This window comes from Natrix helvetica (assembly GCF_964273705.1).
Source record: "Natrix helvetica genome assembly, chromosome: 1".
Lineage (NCBI taxonomy): Eukaryota > Metazoa > Chordata > Lepidosauria > Squamata > Natricidae > Natrix > Natrix helvetica.
In genome coordinates this window covers 356,048,430-356,074,748 of record NC_138548.1, presented here as the reverse complement: position 1 = coordinate 356,074,748, position 26,319 = coordinate 356,048,430, and the positions used below count along the sequence as shown (strand labels likewise).

Here is a 26,319-nt window from a genome sequence, read left to right as displayed (position 1 = left end):
GGTGGCTTTCTGTTTGAGAAAGACACTGTAGAAATTAAGGAGCCCGAGGAACGCCTGCAGCTCGGTTTGAGTGTGGGGTGTGGGGGCTTCCTGAATTGCTGTTATTTTTTGTGATGTCGAGTGAATCCCAGAGCCATCGACCATGTCCCCCAGGAATTCAACCCTTGGTACATTAATTTCGCATTTTTCTTTTTTGAGCCAGAGGCCTTTTTCACGACTTCTGGCCAAAACCATTCTTACTCGTTTTAAAAGTTGCGCCTCATTTGCAGCCGATACCAAGATGTCATCAAAATAGGGGACGACTCCTGGTATCCCCTGCAAAAGCCGTTCCATGATGCTTTGGAACAGTCCAGGGGTGATGCTACTCCAAATTGCAGGCGGTGGCATTTGAATGCACCCCTGTGTTTGAGCCTCCGCTGTAGCGCCATCTACAGGCAACTGTTGGTATGCCTGCGCTATGTCTAATTTTGTGAAAAATTTTCCTGGGCCTAGCGAATGTAGTAGGTGCTGTACAATGGGTACAGGGTAAGTGCTGTGTTGTAACGCGTTGTTTGTTGTATATTTATAGTCCGCGCAGATGCGGACTGACCTGTCAGGCTTGACCGGGGTCACAATAGGGGTCTCCCAGCATGCATGGCTGACTGGTTCTAGGATTCCCTGGCTCACGAGTTTATCAATTTCCGTATCGATTTTAGGGCGGAGAGCGAAAGGTACTCTCCTGGGTTTTAGCCTGATAGGCGCTATGTTGGGGTCCAAGCTAAAGGAGATTGGCGTCCCCACATACTTACTGAGACCGGAACTGAAGACGTCCTCGAACTCCTTAAAGATGGCCTCGGTGCCATCTTCCTTCACGGAGTTGATCCCGGTCGCTTCCAGCCCCAGGAGGCTTTGCAGGGGTGCGCTGACCACAGTCACGGGAAGTTTAGCACAGAAGTCTTTGAAATGCACCCGGAAACTGCCCTGGCCCACGATGGGGACTCGCCTCCCCTGGTAGTCTTGCAGACTGATGTCTGGGGTGCGAAGGTGCTGCTTTTTTAAGCTTGGAATGGCTTGCTTCAGGGTCAACCACAACATGATCGTTAATGATGATCCAGTGTCGATCTCCAGCTCACAGGAAGCATCCTCTGAGGATGGTGACCTTCAGCTTTTTTGGCCGCCTGGTGCGGACGTGCCCTATCGCAGTGTGATAGGTAACCTTCTTTTCTCTCTCTGGGTGCCCTTGTGGTTTCTGCCAGGCCCCTAGGTTGGGCCTCTGTTGGCGGCTTGGAGTAGGTTTAGGCTGCCAAGTGGTGATAGGGAATTCGCTCCGGCACACTTTGGCAATGTGCCCCTTTCGATCGCAACGTTGACAGGTTGCGTCTCGGAAACGACAAGTTGACCAGGCATGGTCCCCTCCGCAGCTTGTGCAGGGCGGCAAACGCAAGTTGCTCTTGCTCATAGTGCTCTTGCTCTGCGGCCTCATGGTGAACGCGCATTAGGAACCTTCTGGTTCCTAATGTTGAATTCGTGGCGGCCAACGTGCCTCGATGGTTTGGGTGCATAGTGGGTTTTCAAGGTCTGCTGTAATGCCACCCAGGGAACCGTTTGGAGTGGTTTTGGTTCCGATAGATTCTTCGCAGTTTCGAAGACCTCTCAGCCACAATGCCCCAGGAAGAGGTTCTTCTTTCGGCTTTCAGGGACGCCCATGAGGTCGTTTGCCTCAAGGAAGCATTCGAATCGTAACATGTACAATTCCCAGTGTTTGGCCACCGGGACATACGGAGTTGGCGGGGCATGCATGGCCATTCTTTTGTCGAGGGCGATTTGCGTTTTGCCGCTCAAAATGGTAGCTCGATGCCGTGCCGAGAGCTCCGGTCTGAATCTACTTGCTGGATTTTGTTGCTTTTTTCTTCTCCTATTTGACTCTCAATCCCACCTTCGTCGCCAGTGTTAGATTGGGTATTGAAAGAGGCAGAGACAGGCTTATAGCAACAACAGCTCTTTATTAACAAGTAACAGTATGTACAATCCAGCAACTGCTTGGTCTGACAGCAGCCCTTTTATAGGGAGCTGTCAGACCTCTCAACCAATAGGATTGAATTTCTGTTCCCGCTGGAACAGAGGACCTTGGTGGAAACCATGGTAGATAGATTGAATATCTAACGAAAGGTAATCTCAAAATTACAAAATACCGTAAACTCTATAAAAATCCTTGCACTCATCAAGCTAATTTGTCAGCTGTCCCAAAGCTGAATGCTATGGTTCTGCTCATTAATAAATGGACCTTCTTTCCTAAAGAACTAGCCTCCATTTTATTTCCAGAGCTTCTCTCCCGGCTTGGAACTTAACCAGATGGATTTTTCTTCCAACACCCTGCTGTGATTTTTTCTTCTTGGAGGTGCCTGCTTGTTACCCCGGTGGTAGCAGCGCCAAGATGCTGACAAATTTGTTGCAACAGCCTTGGTGTTGGAGAGGTGAGGAAAGAAATTATATGGTGGAAAATGTTTCATTTCTAAAAAAGCATTGTGCTGATCTTTAAATAGCTTTTGAGAATGAAATAAATGGGTATTGGCAGCATTGCTGTGAATGTGGGGGTAAGATAATGTAAAGCTGTCTTCCCAACACATGGGAGATGCTTCCATTTCTTTCATTCCTCTCTCAGGGCTTCTTTAAGGCTGCTTGGAAAGATGGTTTAATGGTGGACAGGACCACATGGTTTGAAGCCCTGGGCAAAATGAGCACATGGGTGTGTGTGAGAGAGAGATGTAAACCCGCTCTTGGGCCACCTTAGAGCTTCCTGTTCCTGTTTAAGAAATGTATTCTGATTGGTTGTCTTGAGTTGAGCCTTGCTGGGCGATACAATCTCCCCACGTTCCATGTGGTGAGTTCTGCTGCTAGATGGATAGAGGGCTAATATTTAGGGATGATTTTGCCTTGGTTTCTGATGATTTCATACATGGTATTTAGAACGCTAACAAATTGAGGTTAGCCAGTATGCAATCCAGGCTATTTAGTATTTTTAAAATTACACACAATGAGCCCTGGGACTCCTACTCATGAGACCACCAGTGCAACATATCCTGCTTTATTGGACAACTGGGCAACATCGTTTGTGAGTCACAGTCAGGGCTGGGTGTTTTGAGATATCTTTTCTACTATCTCTTCAAGTGAAGGAATAGCTTGAGGGGGATGCATCCTCCCCCATGGGATTAGCAGCGAGATATGACTGCTTGAACCTTAATGCCACAGAGCAAAAACTAACCTAGGAGGAGCTTTGTGTCCTGTTTCTATGTAAGACATTTATTCTCATTGGTTGTCTTGAGTTCCAGGCTTGGTGGAGTCTTGCTGAGTGATGCAATCTCCCCAGGTTCCATGTGGTGAGTTCTGTTGCTAGATGGGTAGAGGGCTAATCCTATTATGTCCTGAGGGTGAAGATCTATTGTGTTGTAGATAAGGTGGCCCAGTCTTTCTGCGGTTGTTAACAAAGGTGGGGACTGCTTTCCAAGAGCATGTTTCTCCTTTTCTCATCCAGGGAGATATAATATTCTTCCTTTTTTATATTTCCTAGAAGATTTCATTTTTCCAGGAGATGGGTGGGGGCTAACTTCTTACAAGTTGAAATATTAAAAAAAGCAAGAAATGATGGATACACATAGAATACTTAAGATAGCAATTGCTTCATTAAAGATTAAAAAACAGGTAGAAAGTAGAAATTGGGAATAGTATGTATATTGATACATAATAGAATACATCAACATTACTATAGCCACGTAAATGTGAGAGGTTGAAAGGTATTATTATGTATACCTAAACAATATTATTATTCGTGTTGTGTTAAAAATACATTGACCCAGACAATACACTGTTTACCAAGCTGTTACGGATGTATAAAAAAACCTACTAATATAATTATTTTTTAAAAAACTACCCCAGTGGGGACAAATTATATTTATCAGCCATGGATTTGTGATTTTGGGGGGGAATAAAGTGGGGCAGTAAGATAGGAAACAGACTTGGAAGAACTTAGGTCTTTGCTGGATACTGCAAGAGTTCATTGCAAAGAATGTGACTTCTTCTTTTTTCTCTTGGAGATGTCTGATGCATAGAACCAAAGCCCCAGAAGGCAAGAAAGAGCAATGGGTGTGGTTCCGAGTATAAAAATAATAATAGTTTATGTCACGATGAAGGATTAAGTGCAGATTCAAAATAAATATTAATTGAATTTCAATATTCAAAAAGGGGATATTAAAACAAACACGAGGGAAATAGCAGAACTTCCAACCAAAAAACCCTCTTTAACAGCAATGTGGACAATACCTGTTTTTTCATTCACAAAAGCTATTTAATGCCTTTTTTTAGAAATGCAATATTTTGCACCATGTAATGTCTTTTTCACAGCTCCAACACCAAGGCAGTTTATTTTTTATTTATTTTATTTATTTTATTTGTCAATCGTTTACAAGATAATTGTAAGAATAGACATGAGCATGAATGAAATGGGTACGAATAAATGCGGACAGTAGGACAGGGACGATGGGTTTAAGGTTAAAGTTATGGGGATTTGAAGATGTAACAAATTTGCAACGAACAAGAGGCATCTTGGTGCTGCTACCACCAGGGTAACAAGCAGCACTTCCAAGAAGACAAGATCACAGCAGGGGTTGTTCATGAACTTAAGAACCCAGGACTCAAAACCACAATGCTTTTTTCTTCTTGAGCTACAACCTCTGTGCATATTTTTTTTACCATGTATTTTTAGAAGATTCAGCAACTTACTGGGGCCACTCAGAAACTCGGCTTATGACTCACAGATATTTTGGGCAAAGGAGGTGCTGGCTAGAAATTCTGGCCTCAAAATCTGGAAGACATTCAGGATGCAGAAGGATGAAACTTCTCTAAGACACATTAAAATTAACATGAGGGAAATAGCAGAATATATAAAAAACAACCCTCTGTACAATAAAAAGATAAATAGACATTGGGGGAGGGGGGAGGGATTTCTTCTACCATATATAGGCAATTATGCCATCTTTTTAGGCTCCTTTTTCTAGGCCCTGCTGCTTGTTTCTCTGTGTGACCTAATGGGAGACTTCAGTGCAAGCAAATTTACAGAATTTACACCTGGCATTCAGCAGATATAAAATTTCCTCCTCCAAGAATGAAGCTTGGTGGTTGATGCTCTTGGATGCAGCCCTGGCCAGCAGGAGTGAAGCTCCTTCCCCTGGAGGGTTTGGCCTGATGCTGCTGCCATGCCCTAGAGTCTCAGAGTCATAAAGTTTTGGCATGTAGAGAGGTTTTGATCTCCACTGAGAATCACCCCTAAGAAAGCTGATTGTGTAATTCTGTAAAACCTTCATGAACTTTTAGGGCTTGGCACATAGCTAATCTTCACAAGGTTAAGTAACATCACATTTCACTATTTCACTAGGCTCAGCTGCAAAGTCGGTTGCTAGAAGTTAAAAACCACTCGATAGCCTTAGGTAGAAACTGTAGAAGGATTTTTTTTTTTCTGCCTCCTATCTGGAGATGGTGCTTAAACAGGCAAAATCTGTGCCTAGAAAGAGGATAATACTTGTGGTTGTGCTTAAAAAGGTTAAAACAATCGAGTACTGTGTTGCTAGAAAGGTTGGAAAGCGACAGGAAGAGTAGAAGAAAGAAAATCCAGTTGCCTTTTGAAAAAAGCAGCTGAAAAACACTGAACTTCCTCTTCCGGGTCATTCATGGGAGGAGAGTGGTGTGCAGAGCGGCTTTTGTGCTCTTCCCATGGTCGAAGCAGCAGCTGGAAGGTGAGTGGAGGGCAGGTGGGAGGAGAGTCCTGGAAGCAGAGAAGCAACTGGGTTGAAGCATCTCAGCTGCTGCTGCTGAAGGTTCCTTCCCTCCCCGAATTTAAGCCCACTGGTGCTGCAGGCTGTGAAACTGGTGGCTGCAATTTTCCTCCTGGTGGGAAGATTGGAAAAGTCTCTTCCAAGTGAAGGTGGATTCTTTGGGAATGGCTTCCCTCCAGAGGTTGTGGGTGCTCCCATCACTGGAGGGTTTGTGACAGAGCTGGGAGGGACCTTGCAGGTCTTCTATACTGACGCCCTGATCAATCAGGAGACCCAATATCATTTCAGACAAATGGCTGTCCTGTCTCTGATTAAAAGCCACCAGGGATGGAGCTCCCACAACCTCTGAAGGGAAACCCTTCCACTGGTTCACTGTTCTCAGTGCAGGAAGTTTCTCCTTAGTTTGAAGTTGCTTCTCTCCTTGATTAGTTTCCCTCCAGTTCCTTGTCCTGCCTTCAGGGGCTTTGGAGAATAGGTTGACACCCCTCCCTCTTTTGTGGCAACTCCTCAAGTATTGGAAGATGGCTATCATGTCTCCCTTAGTCCTTCATTTCACTGGACTAGACATACCCAATTCCTGGAACCCTTCTTTATATTTTTCTCTTCCATCCCCTAATCCTTTTTGTTTGTCTTTTCTGCATTCTTCCAGAGTCTCAACATCTTTTTTATGATATGGTGACCAAACTGTCTGCAATTATCTAAGTGTGGTCTTACTCTGTATAAAGTGGTACTAGTACTTCACATGATGATTGATTCTATCTCTCTGTTAATGGTGCTTAGTACTGTATTGGCTTTTTTGGCCACTGCAATACACTGCTGGCTCATATCTAAATGATTGTCCACTAGGACTTCAAGTGTCCTCTCATAGTTACTGCTTGAACCTGGTTCTACCTATTGCGTACCAGTACCTTTTGTTTTTCTTGCATAAGTGTAAAATCTTCTTTTTCCATTCCCATTCAATCCCCTCATCTAAGGCATTTACGAAGATATTTAATATCTTCATAAAAGAAGATACTAAAACAGAATCTTGGGATACCCACTGCTTACTTCCCTCTGTATAGATATAGTCCCATTAAGGACTACACTTTGAATGTGGTTTGTCAGCCAGTTATAAATGTATCTGTGTGGAAGGATGTACCTATCCCACATTTTTCTAATTTACCAAGAAGTAGCTTATGGTCTACTTTGTCAATTGCCTTACTGAATTTCAATGATACTATGTATTTGATTGGTCTGTTAATTTAGTCTCTTTGTGTAAGAATGAAATAACATTTCTTTGGAATGACCTGTTTTTGACAAACCCATATTGACTTCTGGTTATATATTTGCTTGCTTCTAGGTGTTTGCAAATCTTTTCCAGGATCTTCCCAGGTAGTGATGTCAGGCTATTTGGCCTGTAGTTTTATGGATCTATTTTTCTCCCCTCTTTTGAAGACGGGAACTACATCAGATCTTTTCCAATCCACCGGTAGTTCCTTGCTGCATGAAGATCTTTGAAAGATATGGTTGAAGGGTTCTTAGATCATGTCTGCCGGCTCCTTCAAAACTCTGTAATCAATCTGGTCCCGATGATTACAACTTATCTAGAATGGACAGGTGTTCTCTTACCATTTTCTTGCCTGTTTTAATTTGTATTCCTAGTCTGCCTTTTTCAGTTCTGTTTTTGGTAGGTTTGGCTATTTTTTCTTTTTGCCTGAAGATAGATGCAAATAATGAATTAAGTAGCTCTTCCATGTCTCTACTTCTCATCACTTCCTTGCCATCATCTGCCAATAGTGGACTGATTGTTTCCCTGACTTTTTTCTTTTTTTATCTACCATCTCAGAAAATTAGAATATTACATGCAATCAATAAAACAAGGATTGCACATAGAACAATATCTTACCTCTGAAAAGGATAAGCATGTATATGTACTCAGTACTTGGTTTCGGCCCCTTTTGCAGCAATTGCTGCCTCAATGCGGCATGGCATGGAATCTATCAGCCTGTGGCACTGCTGAGGTGTTATGGAAGCAGGATGTTCCAATAGCAGCCTTTAGTTCTTCTGCATTGTTCGGTCTCATGTCTCTCATCTTTCTCTTGGCAATGCCCCATAGATTCTCTATGGGGTTCAGGTCAGATGAGTTTGCTGGCCAATCAAGCACAGTAATCCAACAGTCATTGAATCAGATTTTGGTGCTTTTGGCAGTGTGGGCAGCTGGAAAATGAAATCAGCATCCCCATAAAGCTCGTCTGCGGAAGGAAGCATGAAGTGCTCCAAAATCTCCTGGTAGACGGCTGCGTTGACCCTGGTCTTAATGAAGCATAGTGGTCCAAAGTCCTGTTGCTCCGTGGTCCAAAGTCCTCTTTTCTAATGAGAGCAACTTTTGCCAAAAGCACAAAACCAGGTTCAATGACTGTTGGATTACTGTACAATCCTTGTTTTATTGATTGCATGTAATATTCTAATTTTCTGAGATGGTGGATTTGAGGTTTTCATGAGCTGTAAGCCATAATCATCACAATTATGACAAATCACGGCGTAAACTATCTTGCTTTGCATGTAATGAGTCTTATCTCATATATTAGTTTCACCGTTTAAGTTGCATTTAGTGAAATAAATGAATTTTTGCACGATATTCTAATTTTTCGAGTTTCACCTGTACATGGCAAATTTGAGGTTTGTAGGCTTTACGGTTCTGGAGATTTTGTGATAATGCGTGAGTGGTATTTCACTTTTATCTATATAGATTTTCCATTATTTCCCACACTCCTTGCATTGTTTTCTCCTTTAGGATTTTTATCCATGAAATTTTGCTTAGGCTCTGGATTTCTTAAAATCAGCTCTTCTAAAGTTTAAGACACTTGTTGGATTTTATTCTATTGCTTGTGTTTGCATTATATTGAATTCCAGTAAGACATGGTCACTTACCCAAGGTCCCAACAACTTCAACTCCTTTTATCGCTTCTCTATTAGTAAGAATTAGGTCGAGTATAGTTTTTCCTCTAGGTCCCTCCTCTACCATTTAGATGACAAAGTTGTCAGCTAAATTGGTTAGGAATCTATTCAATTTCCTACTTGCTGTAGGCTTTTTCTCCCAGCTGATATCAGGGTAGTTGAAGTCTCCCATTACATTTATTTTTATATAAAGTTTTATTTTTTCATTTTCATAACATATAAATCACATGTATAGTATTACATAGCCAACATCGTATTGTATTATTAAATGTTTACATCAATTCATCTTACCATCAACTCCCTAAAACAATTATTGGCTCTTCTGCTCTCCGTACACCATATTAGTACGTTATCCATCACTTTCTTCTCCCTCTCTCCTCTCCCTCCCTACCTCCTCTCTTCCCTCTGTCCCTCTCTCCTCCCCTTCCCTATTTCCCTTCTCTACTTCCCCTTCCTCTCTCCTTCTCTCTCCCCTTTCCACTCCTCCTTTCTCTCCTCTTCCCCCCCCCCCCACCCTCTCTCCTATCCCAGTCTTCTTCCCTTACTTCTCTCCTCTACTTCACATCCTTCGTCTCATTTACTTGGTGTATTTCAGCTTCTGAGCGAGCTCCCTTTTATGATGATGGTATTTATAATTCCTTTTCAATATAATATATTTTATTTTAACATATATCTTCCTCCCTCTTTTTAAGGGGAAAATCAAATAATCAAAATCCAGAAAGACCATATAACAGGAGAGGTCCAGGGGTCCTTCAGGGGAGGTAATAATACAATGCCAGAGATTTTTTTCAAAGGTAGTTTCAAAAGGCAGACTTCATTTGTAAGTGCAAAAACAAAGATAGAGGGGAGGTATCTTGGCTCCTCCTTTCACAGGGAGAAGAACAAAGATTGCCATAAAGTTTTTTTTCCTTTAAGAAAACAGCTCAGCAATCACCTCTTGCAGTTGTGATATGAATCTTTCTCACATAGTTAATACAGGTGACAAGTCAGCCTTTATTCTCTCTCCATTCCAATATAGAGAGAGATAATTCAAATGCCGCTTTATCCGAGGGAGATAAAGAGAAAGAGAAACCGCCCTCTAGTCTTCAGCTTCAAATAGATTGAACCCGAATTTACAATAGTCTGCTGCTTATCCATTAGCGATAATTAAGGAGATTAGGATGGATCTCTCGCCACCCACATTCCAGTCACTCCTCCTTAATTAACTCCTTCCTCCCGGCGAAAGGGCAGACAGCCAAATGCTGTTCCATGCCCCCCCTCCGTTCCCCGGTTCCAGGGGTGAGGTTGGAAACACCCCCGCCGGCTGCCGCCGAATCTGGGGGGTTCCAGCAAGCTGCCCTGCGGCAGGTGGCCCCTCCGAGACCCCCTGTGCTCCTCAAAGGAGCCCACCAGAGAGACGACAGCGGACTACACCGTCCGTCACCTTCTGTGACCGGAAGTGATCTCCCTTCATCATTGTACTTTTAAACCCCCCACTGTTAGGGTTCTAAATACCATGCAGAAATAAATCATTGTCCAAGGCAAAACATCCTTTAAGGTCCAATTTATTCCACAGGCAATTTAGCACGGCTATGGAAATTTCAACTCTGAATTACATCCTGTAAGTTCACCTAGTTGAAAGTTCATGATCTCTCCCCACACCCACAAATCCATCACATGTTCCAATCATCATCTTCCACGCTGGCATGTACACCCATCTTCTTCCGGCCAGGTGTCGAGGTGCTGAGACAAAAGATGACCTTGGCTTCTACAAAAGAATGTCAACAATCCATTCTACAATCCTACTCCTTTCTATTCCCCCCTCCCAACTACTACACTATTGAAACAGCATAGAGAATTATTAAAAAGTGTGGCAGGCCAAAGATCCTAAAAAGAATATAATTACAGGCCTGACAGGCGGCCTCTCCTCAAAAGAAAAACGTTTCTTGCAAAGAGAATAACATAAAAGTTAACATAACAAAATTAACCACCTCTTCTCCACCCAGGGGAACCCCTTGACTTCTCGGGAAACTTCCCATTGAATTGCTTTACTAACTTCTCCACTTTCAGGTTCCCACTGTTCACCCAATTAGCTTCAGACCAAGGGTAACCCTTCCAATGCACTAAGTACTGTAAGCAACCCCTATTCAGCCTGAAATCTACAATTTTTTCCACCTCAGATTGTGTTTCCCCTTCCATCACTATAGGAGGAGATTGAGCTTGGGTGGATGCTCTTCTGTTAGACCCAATTACTGGTTTCAACAAGCTACAATGAAACTCTGGGTCAATTTCCCCTAGACTTCTGGGTAGACTGAGTTGAACTGTAACTGAGTTAACTATCTTCACTATTGGGAATGGACCTAGAAATTTTGGACCCAATTCCTTGCTAAGCATTTCTAATCTTATGTATTTGGTAGATAAAAAAACATTGTCCCCCACACGGTAGGGGTTTAGGAGTGAGCGACGTTGATCATCTTGCTTCTGGTAGGCTTCTGCTGCAACTTATTATTGTATTTATCCATTTAATAATTTTTAATTGTTATTATGTATGATGTTTTTGATATGGACTGTACACCGCCCCGAGTCCCTTTTGGGAGAGGGGGCGGTCTAGAAGTGCTAATTAAATTAAATTAAAAATTAAATTAACTGCTAGAGCCTTCTTCGTATTCTTCCATCCTTTCTTTAGCATGTCCATCCATTCACTCAAAGACATGAAAGAAGGAGGTTCTCTAGGCAACTCAGGCATGGCAACAACTTCCATGCCACTGGTAATCTGGAAACCCGCTAATCCTCTGCTGCTGTGGACCGCATCGTTGTACGCCACTTTGGCGAAAGGTAGCAAGTCCGACCAGTTGTCGTGCTGATAGTCCACAAAACACCTGATGTATTGTTCCACCACCGCATTGGCTCCCTCTGCTGCGCCGTTCATGCTGGGATGAACCTCTGAGCTCAGTTCTTGTGTGGACCCAATAGATCTCAGGACCTCTCTCCAGAACTTGGCTGTGAACTGGACTCCGCGGTCTGAAATGATCCTCTTGGGTACTCCATGCAGGCGATAAATGTGTTTCACAAACATTTTCGCTAATTCGTTTGCGGATGGCAATCCTGAGCAAGCAATGAAGTGTGCCTGCTTAGAAAACAAATCAATAACAGTCCAAATTACTTTATGCCCACTGCTGTCTGGGAGTTCCATGATGAAGTCCATTGCGACCTCTTCCCATGGCCGTTTCGGGCTCTCTGCTGCAGGTGCTGTAGGTTCTAGGCTCTTGGATCCAATCATCCACGGCTGGCCTTGTTCCTCCTCCGAGGCCTCCCCCTTGGTAGGACTCTTCGTCACCTGAAGTTGGGGGTCCTCTTCCAGAGGTCGGTTGGGCATTTCCCCCTCCGAGGCCTCCCCCTTAGTTGGACTCTTTGTCACCTTCAGTTGGGGATCCTCCTCTGGAGATTGTTTGCCCTTTTCCTCTTCCGAGGCCTCCCCCTTGGTAGGACACTTTGTCACTTTAAGTTGGAGATCCTCTTCCAGAGGCTGTTGGCCCAGATGACTTTGCTGTGCGGGCATCTGGGGCCCTCTCTTAACCACCGTGGCATTTGGTACACACGTTTGTTCTTCGGCAATTCCCTCCTCCGAGGCCTCCCCCTTGGTAGGACTCTTCGTCACCATAAGTTGGGGATCCTCTTCCAGAGGTCGTTTAGGCTTTTCCCCCTCCGAGGCCTCCCCCTTAGTTGGACTCTTTGTCACCTTAAGTTGGGGATCCTCCTCCGGAGAATGTCTGCCCTTTTCCTCTTCCGAGGCCTCCCCCTTGGTAGGACACTTCCTCACCTTAAGTTGGGGATCCTCTTCCAGAGGTTGTTGGCCCAGATGACTCTTCTGTGGTGGCATCTGGGACCCTCTCTTTACCGCCGTGGTGGTTGGCGCGCACGTTTGTGGCATTGGGGCTGGAGCCAAGCACTCTGACGCTCTGTGGCCAAGTTGACAACAATGGTGGCATTTAATTGGGCCCCACGAGGAATGGAACCTAGTTACATCTCTAAACTCAGGAACCGTTTCATCACACTGCCTTGCTCTCCAACTTGCAGCTGCCCCCTTGGTAAACCCTTCTTCCATGGTGGAGATTGCTTCTCTGTAGGAAGGTGGAGTAAGAACTTTTTGGGGCATTGCAGATGCACCTTGTCCCGCTTCCCATCTTGCAGGCCTGGCTTTGGTAATCCCTTCTTCCATGTTGGTGATTGCTACTCTGTAGGAAGGTGGGGTAAGAACCACTTGGGGCCTTGCAGGCGCACATTTTTCCGCCATCCATCCCGCAGGCCTCCCTTTGATAATACCTTCTTCCATGGAGATTTCTTCTCTGTAGGAAGGTCTGGTAAGAACCTTTTGGGGCCTTGCAGGGGAGACTGGAACCGGTGGGGAGGTCAATCCCTCGGTTGGCCACTGCCCAGCTTTCTGCCATGGTGCCATCTGCTGAGGGAGGGCAGGTGCCCACTGGCATCCCTCCCATCCATGGCCTGGGGTTAAGACCCATCCCGGGGTTGCCTGCTTCACAGGTTGCAGCTCAACCAATGATGGCTGGCTAGGGGGTTTTACGTGCCAAGGACCCTCCTGCTGGCTTGGATGAGTTATGGGCCAAGTAGGTGCCCTCTGCTGGCTTGGAGCATTTCCCCATGCTGATGGCAAAGGAGTTTGTAAGTAGCATCTCTTCCATCCAAGTCCTGGGAGGAAAGCCCAATTTACTGCCCAATTTGCTTCATTTACTGGTTGCAGCCCCATTTGTGGTGGCTTGCAAGTGACAGATGCTGGAAAAATTCCTTCTTCCTGCCTCCTTTGAGATTCCCATTTTGAAAGGGAATCTCTCTCCCATCTAGTTGCAGGGTGATATGCCATTTCATCTATTGCCGTCTGGAAGGAGCCCAAACCTCTGTTCTAGGGTTTTTTTTTCCAAGCCTTGTTTCCAAGCTGGGGGGAAGGAGGGGGAGCATGCACTCACAATTTTGCTGAAGAAGTCCGTCTGAGATTTCCTTCGTCTTGTCGTGTCTCCTCCTGCATTCCTCCTGATGCAATTAAACTGGAAGCAGCATTCCATTGCCTTTGAAGTTCCGCACTCAGCTTCTTATCACCAAAAGCTTCTCATTAATTCTTCGCTGATATTTATGCTGTCCCGGTCAGTATTGGGAATGCCGAGACCCCATCACCAGATCTTCCATCACCAGCCCTTCCCCCTTGATAGGGGGAGGGAGCTAGTGAAATATTTTTAAAGTAGAGAGTTGAAATAATGTTAGGGTTCTAAATACCATGCAGAAATAAATCATTGTCCAAGGCAAAACATCCTTTAAGGTCCAATTTATTCCACAGGCAATTTAGCACGGCTATGGAAATTTCAACTCTGAATTACATCCTGTAAGTTCACCTAGTTGAAAGTTCATGATCTCTCCCCACACCCACAAATCCATCACATGTTCCAATCATCATCTTCCACGCTGGCATGTACACCCATCTTCTTCCGGCCAGGTGTCGAGGTGCTGAGACAAAAGATGACCTTGGCTTCTACAAAAGAATGTCAACAATCCATTCTACAATCCTACTCCTTTCTATTCCCCCCTCCCAACTACTACACTATTGAAACAGCATAGAGAATTATTAAAAAGTGTGGCAGGCCAAAGATCCTAAAAAGAATATAATTACAGGCCTGACACCCACATCACCCCAGCCTAATTTTGGTTGAGATGTAGACCTGGTTACAATTCCCAGCTATTCTCATCATTATATTTATATAATTATTTATCCTTACATCCTCCATATATTTTAACCTTTATTTAACTATCTTTCCATTATCATATTCAACCAGTTAGCAACTCCATTTTATTATTATATTTAGGAATAAACCCCTTAGCTTTATATTTTCCCATATAACAATTTCTAGTTGTCTAATTTTTTCCTAGTAAGTCTTTTGTCTCACTTCTCTGTTCCAGCCTTCTCCCTTTTCTTTTTTCTTTGACACGTCTACCCTCTTCAAATTTCCCCAAGCGACCATCAAAGGGATCTTTTATATTTCTGTTTGTTGGGACATAACCTCCTTCTTCAATTTTCTTTATGGCATTGACAACCTCCAAAACCTCTTTTGTCTGCTTTTTTTCCCCTTTTGTTGGGGCACATCCCCCTTTTACAATTTTCCCTATATCACTGCCAAGCCCTATGGAATTTTTTGTCTGCTTTTTATTTCCCACCGTTTCTACCCCTTCATTATCTTTGCCCCCTTCTTCTTTGCTTCTTCTCTGGGTTTAGAATTCTATTTAGGCTTGATTTTAATGATTTATGCATATTTTTTATAATTTCACGCAGTTCTTCAAATTCCCAGCTTTCCATGATGTCCAGTTCCAAAGTTACAGTTAGTTATACAGTTCTTATTTCAGAGTTCTGGTCCACCTTAAATTTATCTACTTCAGCTGCTGTGGGGAAGAGCGACGGGAGCCATCTTGGTCTTTTGTTCTTCCTTAATGTCCAGTTCTAAAATTGCAGTTAGTTATACAAATTTTACTTCGAAGTTCTGGTCCACCTTAAATTTAGTTAATTCAACTACTGTGAAAACAGAAGAGAAGCTGGAGCCATCTTGATCTTTTGCAGAATAAAGAAGGAGAGAAAGAAAGAAAACTTCGTATTTCCCAGTTTTTGATTTTTTTTATTATTATTTTTTTCCTTCCTACTTTTCACCTCTCAAGATTAGGTTATCAGTTGTCAGTGAGGAGATAGTGCTTTTTTCTTGATCTTTCCCCCTTGTTGCATTCCATCTCTCCTTAATTTTCTTACCAGTCTTTCATCTCTTCCTCACACTCCTCTTCAGTTTCTTTGGCTGGAAGTCAGCTACTTGTGCAGCCATGTTGCCATGCTGCCGCCCCTACTCTGATTCAGAGGGCAAATCTCCGACCTGCGAGGGACCTGTTGCTTCCCCCTGGGTCTGATGAGACGCTGCCCCTTCTTTGTCCCACCTCCAGGGGGGGTTTGATCTAAAAAAGATGTTGGAGATAGTTTGTGAGACAGGGTTCATGTGAGGCCCTTGAGAGCCCCCCCCCCCCCACCCCATGACAGTCCAGCTGGAGAACGTCCGGTCGACACTCTCCCATTAGATCTTGATGTTGCCCCTGTCAGGCCTGTACTTATGTTCCTTTTAGGATCTTTGGCCTGCCACACTTTCTATTATTTCACTGTGCTGTTTCATTAGTGTAGTAGTTGGGAGGGGGGAATAGAAAGGAGTAGAATGGTGGAATGTGTTGTTGTCATTCTTTTCTAGAAGCCAAGGTCATCTTTTGTCTCTGCACCTTGACACCTGACCGTAACCAGCTGGGTGGAGATGCCAGCGTGGCTGAAGAAGATTGGACCATGTGATGGACTTATGGGTGTGGGGATAAGATCATGAACTTTGAACTGGGTGGAATCCCAGGAAGTTTTCAGATTTGGGATTCCACAGTACGATGTCAACATGTCTGTCTTATTAAATTGGTACTTTAAGGATAGCTCTGCCTTGGACTCTGATTTAATTCTGCATGATATTTGGAATGCTGACAGCCCTCTTGGTATAGTTTGTAATCCACATGTGTATTGAAAATGACAGAAGAATAAAATGTACAAGTTTTTTTACTTCCATGTCTTGCCAATAAGTATCGTATTTTTTCTCCCATTCACGTATTAACCAGGTTCAATTGTGCTTAATCCATATTTGGTTGTACAGCTAGTCCTCACTTACCACTTCTTCCCTGAGCCTTCAGAGTTACTATGGCACAGTAGAAGCAGACGTGCACCTGGTCCACAAAATTTGTGGTAATCCAAGGACTTGTTCCGTGACCGCATGTTTAGGGTTTAGGTTTTAGGTTTTATTAAATTTATAGACCGCCCCCTCTCCCCGCAGGGACTCGGGGCGGTGTACAGACCGTTCATATATAAAAACAACAAAACATGACATAAAACACCAGACAGAACAACGCAAACATACAGTCTGTATATTTAACCCAAACTAATTAAATAATTAAAACAATTCTAAAACCAATTTAAAACCACAAAATTTAAAATTTAAAAAGCCATCCAGGAAGGTCAGTAGTGAGTGTTACTTGTAATTACAATTGGGCCAGGCCGGCTAGTCGAAACAGGTGGGTCTTGAGTTTCTTATGGAAGGAGCGGAGGTCCAAGGTAGTTCTAATATTGGGGGGGAGGTCGTTCCAGAGGGTTGGGCCCATCACAGAGAAGGCCCTACTCCTAGGCACCGCCCACCCGCACTGCTTAGCGGAAGGTACCCGGAGGAGTCCCTCTCTGTGACAGCAGATTGGTCGTAGCAGTGACTGTGGTTTTGAAGGTGCAGGAAAAGGAGTTGCACCAATTTGGGTTCTGCCAATAGCACATATATGATGGCCGCAGCATCCCACACTTATGATCCCCATCTGTGACCTTCCCAGCTAGCTTCTGACAAGCAACATCAGTGGGTATACTGGCAGGAAATTGCAAGTCACGGTCATATGAAATTGCCTTTAACAACCCACAGTAATTAGCTTAAAAACTACAGAGGAACAGATGTAAATTGGCACTGTCATGTGAGATGATGCTTAATGATTGAGCTGCTTAGTGATGCAAATACCAGTTCCAATTGCGGTAGGTTAAGTGAGGACTATTTGAACAAGGATGTCACCAGACGGGTTATAGACAGTATTTTCAGTCCTTATTTGCAGCTGAGGACTTCCATGAGCAAAAGTATACTTTCATTCTTTTTTCAACACATCTCTACTCATTTTACAAAAAATTAAAGTTATACTTTTCTTTGTATCTTACAGATGAACAGGATGCCAATAAGAGCACAGTCTGAACAACTGTAAATAACAATCAATGTTGAAAAGGAAGAAAATCCGGCCAGAAATCGAAATATTTTTCATTCCCTGCAGAAAACCATACAAATCTGATCCTCCTTCAGCAGCTGTTTGAGAGAGAAAATCAAGAAAAAATGAGCAGATTATGCAGAACTGACATGAGAGGTGAAGAAAGATTATTTATAATTCAGCAAAAGGGGAAATAAAAATCTGGAAGTCTGTTGGGAGGAAAAGATCAATAGTAAAGTCATGTACAAGAGACAGTAATGTAGGTGACAGTAATGTGAGGAAGAAGACTGCTTGAATAAAAGTACCATTAAGCAAGGCATTGTTTACTGAATGTGGTAAAAACTATGGTCACAACTGCTCCCTTGTTGTTCATGGAAGCATCTCCACACAAGTGGGAAGCCACAAAAGTGCTCCCAATGTGGTAAATGCTGGAGTGAGCGTGGCAACATCGTGCTGCATCCGATAACTCACAGGAGAGAGAAAACATATGACTGTGCAGATTGTGTGAAAGTGTCATTAGAAATTCTCAGGTCTTGAGACACTGAACGATGCACACACAGGAATAAAACCATTTGAACATCCTTTCTGTGGGAAAAGTTTCAGTGAGAATTTCACCCTGGTGAAGCACCCGAGGACTCCCACAAAAGTGAAACCCTTTGAATGTCCTGATTGTAGAAAAAAAATTAGTCACAATTTCAGACTGTTGATGCATCAGTAGATTGACTCCAGGGAGAAACTGTATGAGTGTTTAGATTGTGGGAAAAGCTTCAGTAGAAATTTCCATCTCAAGAGACACCAGAGAACTGACACAGAAGAAAAACTCTTTGAATGTCCTGATTATGGGAAAGTCACAATTCCAGCTTGGTGATACACCAGAAGACTCACATAGGAGATAAATGCTTTCAATGTCCTGATTGTTGGAAAACTTTCAGTTATAATTTCATCTTGGTGATACACCAGAGGAATCATAAAGGAGAAAAACCCATTCAATGTCCTGACTGTGGGAGACATTTCAGTCGTAATTTCCACCTGGTAATACATCAGAGGATTCTTGTAAATGTCAAGATTGTGGGAAAGGTTTCATTAGAAATTCCCTACTCCTGAAACACAAGACCACGCACACAAGAGAAAAACCATTTGAATATCCTGACTTTGGGAAAAGTTTCAGTCAGAATTCCCACCTGGTGATACACCAGAGGACTCACACAGGAGAGAACCCCTTTGAATGTCCTGATTGTGGAAAAAGTTTTAGTAATATTTCCAATCTGGTGACACACCAGAGGATGCACACAGGAGAGAAATGCTTTGAATGTCCGGATTGTGGAAAAAGCTTTAGTAATAATTCAATACTGGTGAAACACCAGAGGATGCACACAAGAGAGAAACCCCTTGAATTTCCTGATTGTGGGAAAAGTTTTAATCAGAATTCCCACCTGGTGATACACCAGAGGACTCACACAGGAGAGAAACCCTTTGAATGTCCTGATTGTGGGAAAAGCTTTAGCTTTAATTGTAGCCTGGTGAGACACCAGAGGACTCACACAGGAGAGAAACCCTTTGAATGTCCTATCTGTGGGAAAAGTTTTGGTAATAATAGCACCCTGGTGACACACCAGAAGACTCACACAGGAGAGAAACCCTTTGAATGTCCTGATTGTGGGAAAAGATTTAGTCTCAGTTTCAACCTGGTGAGACACCAGAGGACTCACACAGGAGAGAAACCCTTTCAATGTCCTGATTGTGGGAAACATTACAGTCAGAATTCCCAGCTGGTGAGACACCAGAGGACTCACACAGGAGAGAACCCCTTTGAATGTCCTATCTGTGGGAAAAGCTTTAGTCAGTATTACGCTCTGGTGACACACCAGAGGACTCACACAGGAGAGAAACCCTTTGAATGTCCTATCTGTGGGAAAAGCTTTAGTCAGAATTCCACTCTGGGGACACACCAGAAAACACACATAAAAAAGAAACCCTTTGAATGTCCTGATTGTGGGAGACATTACAGTCAGAATTCCCAGCTGGTGAGACACCAGAAGACTCACACAGGAGAGAAACCCTTTGAATGTCCTTATTGTGGGAAAGGTTTTAGTCAGAATGCCTTTTTGGTATCACACCAGAGGACTCACACAGGAGAGAAACCCTTTAAATGTCCTATCTGTGGGAAAAGCTTTAGTCAGAATTCCAATCTGGTGACACACCAGAGGACTCACACAGGAGAGAAACCCTTTGAATGTCCTATCTGTGGGAAAAGCTTTAGTCAGAATTCCACTCTGGTGACACACCAGAAAACACACATAAAAAAGAAACCCTTTGAATGTCCTGATTGTGGGAAACATTACAGTCAGAATTTCCAGCTGGTGAGACACCAGAAGACTCACACAGGAGAGAAACCCTTTGAATGTCCTGATTGTGGGAAAGCTTTCAGTCAGAATTCCCACCTAGTGATACACCAGAGGACTCACACCATGGCAAATCTTTGAAATGTCCAGTCTGTGGACATTACTTCAAGCATAAATCATCCCTTATTGCACACAAGATAATCCATATGAGGAAAGGTAGATGAGTTTGTAGACTGCTTGAATTTAATTTGTGATTTCCCATTGAAAGTATAGGTGAGAAATTGATTGTTCAAATTTTGGGCTGATTCATTTTGCTCAAACATTTCTCATGATTAAAGTTGTAAGTGGAGTGAAAAGGAAAATGGAAAATGGTTACTATTTCTGGTTAACAGCAAAGCTTCTGGATATTTCCTTTTCCAGAAGTAGAGGAATTCCTCAGTAAGGAATTTTGGGTGGAGCTTTTGTCTGCTGATTATGGAATTCCCACATGTGGAGTTTCAGTTTTATACCTTGGGTCGCCCGATTTTCAGCCCCAGAATTCCTCAAGATATAACTATTATGGGCCTTGAATTAAGGTTTCAGGTTGCAATGGATGTTAAGTTAAATTGCTTTCCTTAACTATCTGAATCCCCCTGCTCTCCCTGATGCAGCCATTAATCAAATGTGTGAGTCGCTAAGCAGAACACTGTCTACTCAGAGCTAAAAAAAATTCCTTGGAGGCCTCCCCTGTCACTGCGTTAATTGTTTGCTAGCCGAACTGATGAATTACTGCGCAGGTCATAGGCTTTATCCGCAAGTGATTTAACCACTGCAACTATTCGTGAGAAGCCCTCCAGGATTCCGAAAGCAAGAAGGAGATACCTGGTTCCTGAAGAAAAGTCTTTATGGTCTGAAACAGTCAGGTTTAATGTGGTATTTATGTCTTACTGATAAAGTAAATTCAATGGGCTTTATTAAGTCCGAAACTGATGAATGCGTGTTCACAAAAAGATCTACCACTGCATATGAGATAATTCTTGTTCGAGGATCAAACACTTTATCGTTCAGTCATTGGTTCACTATTATACATTAGTAGTTGGACCAGACCCGACATTGCACTTAGTGTGAATCTTTTATCACGACACGTAGGTAAGGCAACACAATTTCATTGGACATGCATTAAGAAGTTGTTGAAATACCTGAAACACACTAAACACATGAAGTTATTGCTAGAACCAATACACACTGATCATGCAAAGTTATGTTGTTATGCCGATTCTGATTGGGCAAGTGATAAGAAATCACGCAAAAGTACTTCTGGTTACATGATGTTCCTGAATGGATGTCCTGTTTACTGGCAAGTGAGAAAACAGAGTTTTGTTTCAGGTTCATCTATTGAAGCTGAATATGCTTGTGTTTCAGATGCTTGTAATTCTCTAGCGTTGTTTGATGCTTTGATCACAGATATCTGGACACGTCCGATTCGACCAATCACCGTGATGGAAGATAATGAATCGGTGGTTTATATTTCTGAGTCACATTTTACAGGTTCTAGGTCCAGACACATTGACATTCGTTATCAAAACACAAAGCAATTAGTTAAGCAAGGTTTTGTTAAATTGCAATATGTTTCTACACATGATCAGATTGCTGACATGCTCAACAAACCACTTTCAGCAGCACAACACGAGTATCTGCGAAAAAAGATGTGCCTTATTTGATGATTTGATAACATCAGCCCAACTAGCAAAAGAAGGGATGTCACTGCGTTAATTGTTTGCTAGCCGAACTGATGAATTACTGCGCAGGTCATAGGCTTTATCAGCAAATGATGTACTGCGCCTGCTCACACACATTCCAGAGACTTCTTTACTTTTGATCTTTCCCATATAGGTGGGCGACAAACTGCTCTTGCCAAAATGTAACAATTAGATAGATTTGTTTATTTTCTTATTTCTTATTTTCATATTAAAGTTTGTTTTTAATTAGAACTTGTTACTGGATCTTACTTTCGCTTCTCTGAAGATATGCTGTTTGGAAAAGCCATCGGTCTAGGACCTCATTAGCTCAGGGTGAAATTTCCCCTGACATCCCCCACCCTCCAAGACATCCTTTTGTTTCTTAACCCTTGAATCCCCTTGGCCCTTCACTCCCCCAGGGTTCCCTTACATCTAGACCACACCCCACCCAACCTCATACCCTCCTCCTTACCTTTTAAAGATCTCTGAACCTCATGTTGGGGAGGGAGGGAAGGACGTATATCAGTGATGCCTAACGTTTTTTGGATCGTATGCCAAAAGTGGGGGGAGGGCTGTAGGTGTACAGTAGGGCAGTACAGTTCCTGTAGGGCTTGGTAGATGGATAGAGGGCTAATCCTATTATGTTCTGAGGGTGAAGGTCTTTTGTGTTGTAAATAAGGTGGCCCAGTGTTTCTGGGGCTGTTAAAGGTGGGGGCTGCTTTCCAAGAGCATATTTTTCCTTTTCTCATCCAGGGAGGTATAATTAAATTTAAGTTTAAGTTTTATTTGATTTATAGACCGCCCCCTCACCCCGAAGGGACTCGGTAATATTCTTCTTTTTTAATATTTTCTAAAAAATTTCATTATTCTGGGAAGGGGGGGGTGCTAACTTCTTAAAATCCCTCCCTTTTGTCAAAAGATGTGGGTGGAAGATGTTATTGGCAAAAGATTAAACATTGATCATATCAGAGAGACTTGATGGGTTCTTTTAATTGTTCTGATGCAAAGGGGAAGGCACTCATAGAGGCAGCAGAAGATTATTCCTTCAGTTGCTCCCAAAAGGAGAGCTTTCAGCCACAAGGTGTAGCAGCCAGGACAAAAGTTCTGGAAATAAATTTATAGTATCCAATTTTTTTAATGCCGATTATTTTCAGAGGTCAGATATTACTTTCTATGAGCTTCCAATCAGGTTTCAAGCAAGCAAAAGTCCTAAATTCTTCACAGCCATAGTTTTCCTTTAAATAACTAAAGGCTGCCCATTTCCAAGGGTTGGTTACTACTCTTACTTTAGTTCATTTAGGATTTGTGAGTCCAAATTGTGTCAGGCCTGTAGTTATGTTCTTTTTAGGATCTTTGGCCTGCCACACTTTTTAATAATTTCCTATGTGTTTTAGTAGTATAGTAGTTGGGAGGGGGGAATAGAAAGAAGTAGGATTTGTGGAATGTATTGTTGTCATTCTTTTATAGAAGCCAAGGTCATCTTTTGTCTCCACACCTCGACACCTGACCGGAAGCAGAGGGGTGTAGATGCCAGCGTGGAAGATGATGATTGGAACATGTGATGGATTATGGGGTGTGGGGATATATCATGAACTTTCAACTGGGTGGAATTCCAGGAAGAACATTAGAGTTGGAATTCCATAGACGTGCTAACTTGCCTGTATGATTAAAAGGGAACTTTAAGGATGATTTTGCTTGGTTTCTGATGATTTCATACATGGTATTTAGAACGCTAACAAATTGAGGTTAGCCAGTATGCAATCCAGGCTATTTAGTATTTTTAAAATTACACACAATGAGAGGTTGAAAGGTATTATTATGTATACCTAAACAATATTATTATTCGTGTTGTGTTAAAAATACATTGACCCAGACAATACACTGTTTACCAGGCTGTTACGGATGTATAAAAAAACCTACTAATATAATTGTTTTTTAAAAAACTACCCCAGTGGGGACAAATTATATTTATCAGCCATGGATTTGTGATTTGGGGGGGGAATAAAGTGGGGCAGTAAGACAGGAAACAGAAGAACATTGGAAGAACTTAGGGCTTTGCTGGATACTGCAAGAGTTCATTGCAAAGAATGTGACTTCTTTTTTCTCTTGGAGATGTCTGATGCATAGAACCAAAGCCCCAGAAGGCAAGAAAGAGCAATGGGTGTGGTTCAGAGTATAAAAATAATAATAGTTTATGTCACGATGAAGGATTAAGTGCAGATTCGAAATAAATATTAATTGAATTTCAATATTCAAAAAGGGGATATTAAAACAAACACGAGGGAAATAGCAGAACATCCAACCAAAAAACCCTCTTTCACAGCAATGTGGACAATACCTGTTTTTTCATTCACAAAAGCTATTTAATGCCTTTTTTTAGAAATGCAATGTTTTCCACCATATAATGTCTTTTTCACAGCTCCAACACCAAGGCAGTTTATTTTTTATTTATTTTATTTATTTTATTTGTCAATCGTTTACAAGATAATTGTAAGAATAGACATGAGCATGAATGAAATGGGTACGAATAAATGGGGACAGTAGGACAGGGACCATGGGTTTAAGGTTAAAGTTATGGGGATTTGAAGATGTAACAAATTTGCAACGAACAAGAGGCATCTTGGTGCTGCTACAAACAGGGTAACAAGCAGCACCTCCAAGAAGACAAGATCACAGCAGGGGTTGTTCGTGAACTTAAGAACCCAGGACTCAAAACCACAATGCTTTTTTCTTCTTGAGCTACAACCTCTGTGCATATTTTTTTACCATGTATTTTTCAGCAACTTACTGGGGCCATTCAGAAACTCTGCTTATGACTCACAGATATTTTGTGCAAAGCAGATGCTGGCTAGAAATTCTGGCCTCAAAATCTGGAAGACATTCAGGATGCAGGAGGAGGAAACTGAAAGTTGCGTTTCTCTAAGACACATTAAAATTAACATGAGGGAAATAGCAGAATATATAAAAAACAACCCTCTGTACAATAAAAAGATAAATAGACATTGGGGAAAGGGGGGAAATTTCTTCTACCATATATAGGCAGTCATGCCATCTTTCTTAGGCTCCATTTTCTAGGCCCTGCTACATATGTTTCTCTGTGACCTAATGGGAGACTTCAGTGCAAGCAAATTTACAGAATTTACACCTGGCATTCAGCAGATATAAAATTTCCTCCTCCAAGAATGAAGCTTGGTGGTTGATGCTCTTGGATGCAGCCCTGGCCAGCAGGAGTGAAGCTCCTTCCCCTGGAGTGTCTGGCCTGATGCTGCTGCCAGGCCTTAAAATCCTGGGAGCCTCAAGAGTCATAAAGTTTTGGCATGTAGAGAGGTTTTGATCTCCACTGAGAATCACCCCTAAGAAAGCTGATTGTGTAATTCTGTAAAACCTTCATGAACGTTTAGGGTTGGGCACTTAGCTAATCTTCACAAGGTTAAGTAACAACACATTTCACTATTTCATTAGGCTCAGCTGCAAAGTCGGTTGCTAGAAGTCAAAAACCACACGATAGCATTTAATCAGGGGAAATTTGTTGCAAACGCCTTAAGTAGAAACTGGAGAAGGATGTTTTTTTTAATGCCTCCTATCTGGAGATGGTGCTTAAACAGGCAAAATCTGTGCCTAGAAAGAGAATAATACTTGTGGTTGTGCTTAAAAGGGTTAAAACAATCGAGTACTGTGTTGCTAGAAAGGTTGGAAAGCGACAGGAAGAGTAGAAGAAAGAAAATCCAGTTGCCTTTTGAAAAAAGCAGCTGAAAAACACTGAACTTCCTCTTCCGGGTCACTCATGGGAGGAGAGTGGTGTGCAGAGCGGCTTTTGTGCTCTTCCCGTGGTCGAAGCAGCAGCTGGAAGGTGAGTGGAGGGCAGGTGGGAGGAGAGTCCTGGAAGCAGAGAAGCAACTGGGCTGAAGCATCTCAGCTGCTGCTGCTGCAGGTTCCTTCCCTCCCCGAATTTAAGCCCACTGGTGCTGCAGGCTGTGAAACTGGTGGCTGCAATTTTCCTTCTGGTGAGAAGATTGGAAAAGTCTCTTCCAAGTGAAGGTGGATTCTTTGGGAATGGCTTCCCTCCAGAGGTTGTGGGTGCTCCCATCACTGGAGGGTTTGTGACAGAGCTGGGAGGGACCTTGCAGGTCTTCTATACAGACGCCCTGATCAAGCAGGAGACCCAACATCATTTCAGACAAATGGCTGTCCTGTCTCTGAGTAAAAGCCACCAGGGATGGAGCTCCCACAACCTCTGAAGGGAAACCCTTCCACTGGTTCACTGTTCTCAGTGTCAGGAAATTTCTCCTTAGTTCGAGGCTGCTTCTCTCCTTGATTAGATTCCATCCAGTTCCTTGTCCTGCCTTCAGGGACTTTGGAGAATAGGTTGACACCCCTCCCTCTTTTGTGGCAACTCCTCAAGTATTGGAAGATGGCTATCATGTCTTCCCTAGTCCTTCCTTCCACTGGACTAGACATACCCAATTCCTGCAACCCCTTCTTTATATTTTTCTCTTCCATCCGCTAATCGTCTTTTTTGCTCTTTTTCTGCATTCTTTCCAGAGTCTCAACATCTTTTTTATGATATGGTGACCAAACTGTCTGCAATTATCTAAGTGTGGTCTTACTCTTTATAAAGTGGTACTAGTACTTCACATGATGATTGATTCTATGTTAATTGTGCTTAGTACTGTATTGGCTTTTTTGGCC

General features: G+C 42.8%; 1 protein-coding gene across 22 annotated transcripts in view; it reads left to right on the top strand.

Annotated features, from left to right (window-relative positions):
• Positions 1–26,319, top strand: part of LOC309384270 (uncharacterized protein) — a 122,040-nt gene that overhangs the window by 53,576 nt on the left and 42,145 nt on the right. For 10 of the 22 annotated variants that reach the window (XR_014173997.1, XR_014173998.1, XR_014174001.1 and 7 more), the window contains exon 1: positions 25,032–25,480. The exons of 1 other annotated variant lie outside the window; for it this stretch is intronic. Coding sequence is in view for 1 of the 21 variants with exons in the window: in XM_081937565.1 (XP_081793691.1) it covers positions 18,854–20,053 (1,200 nt within the window). In the remaining 20 variants the exon portion in view is untranslated. 11 more of the 22 variants (XR_014174008.1, XM_081937567.1, XM_081937562.1 and 8 more) reach the window with 8 other exon arrangements.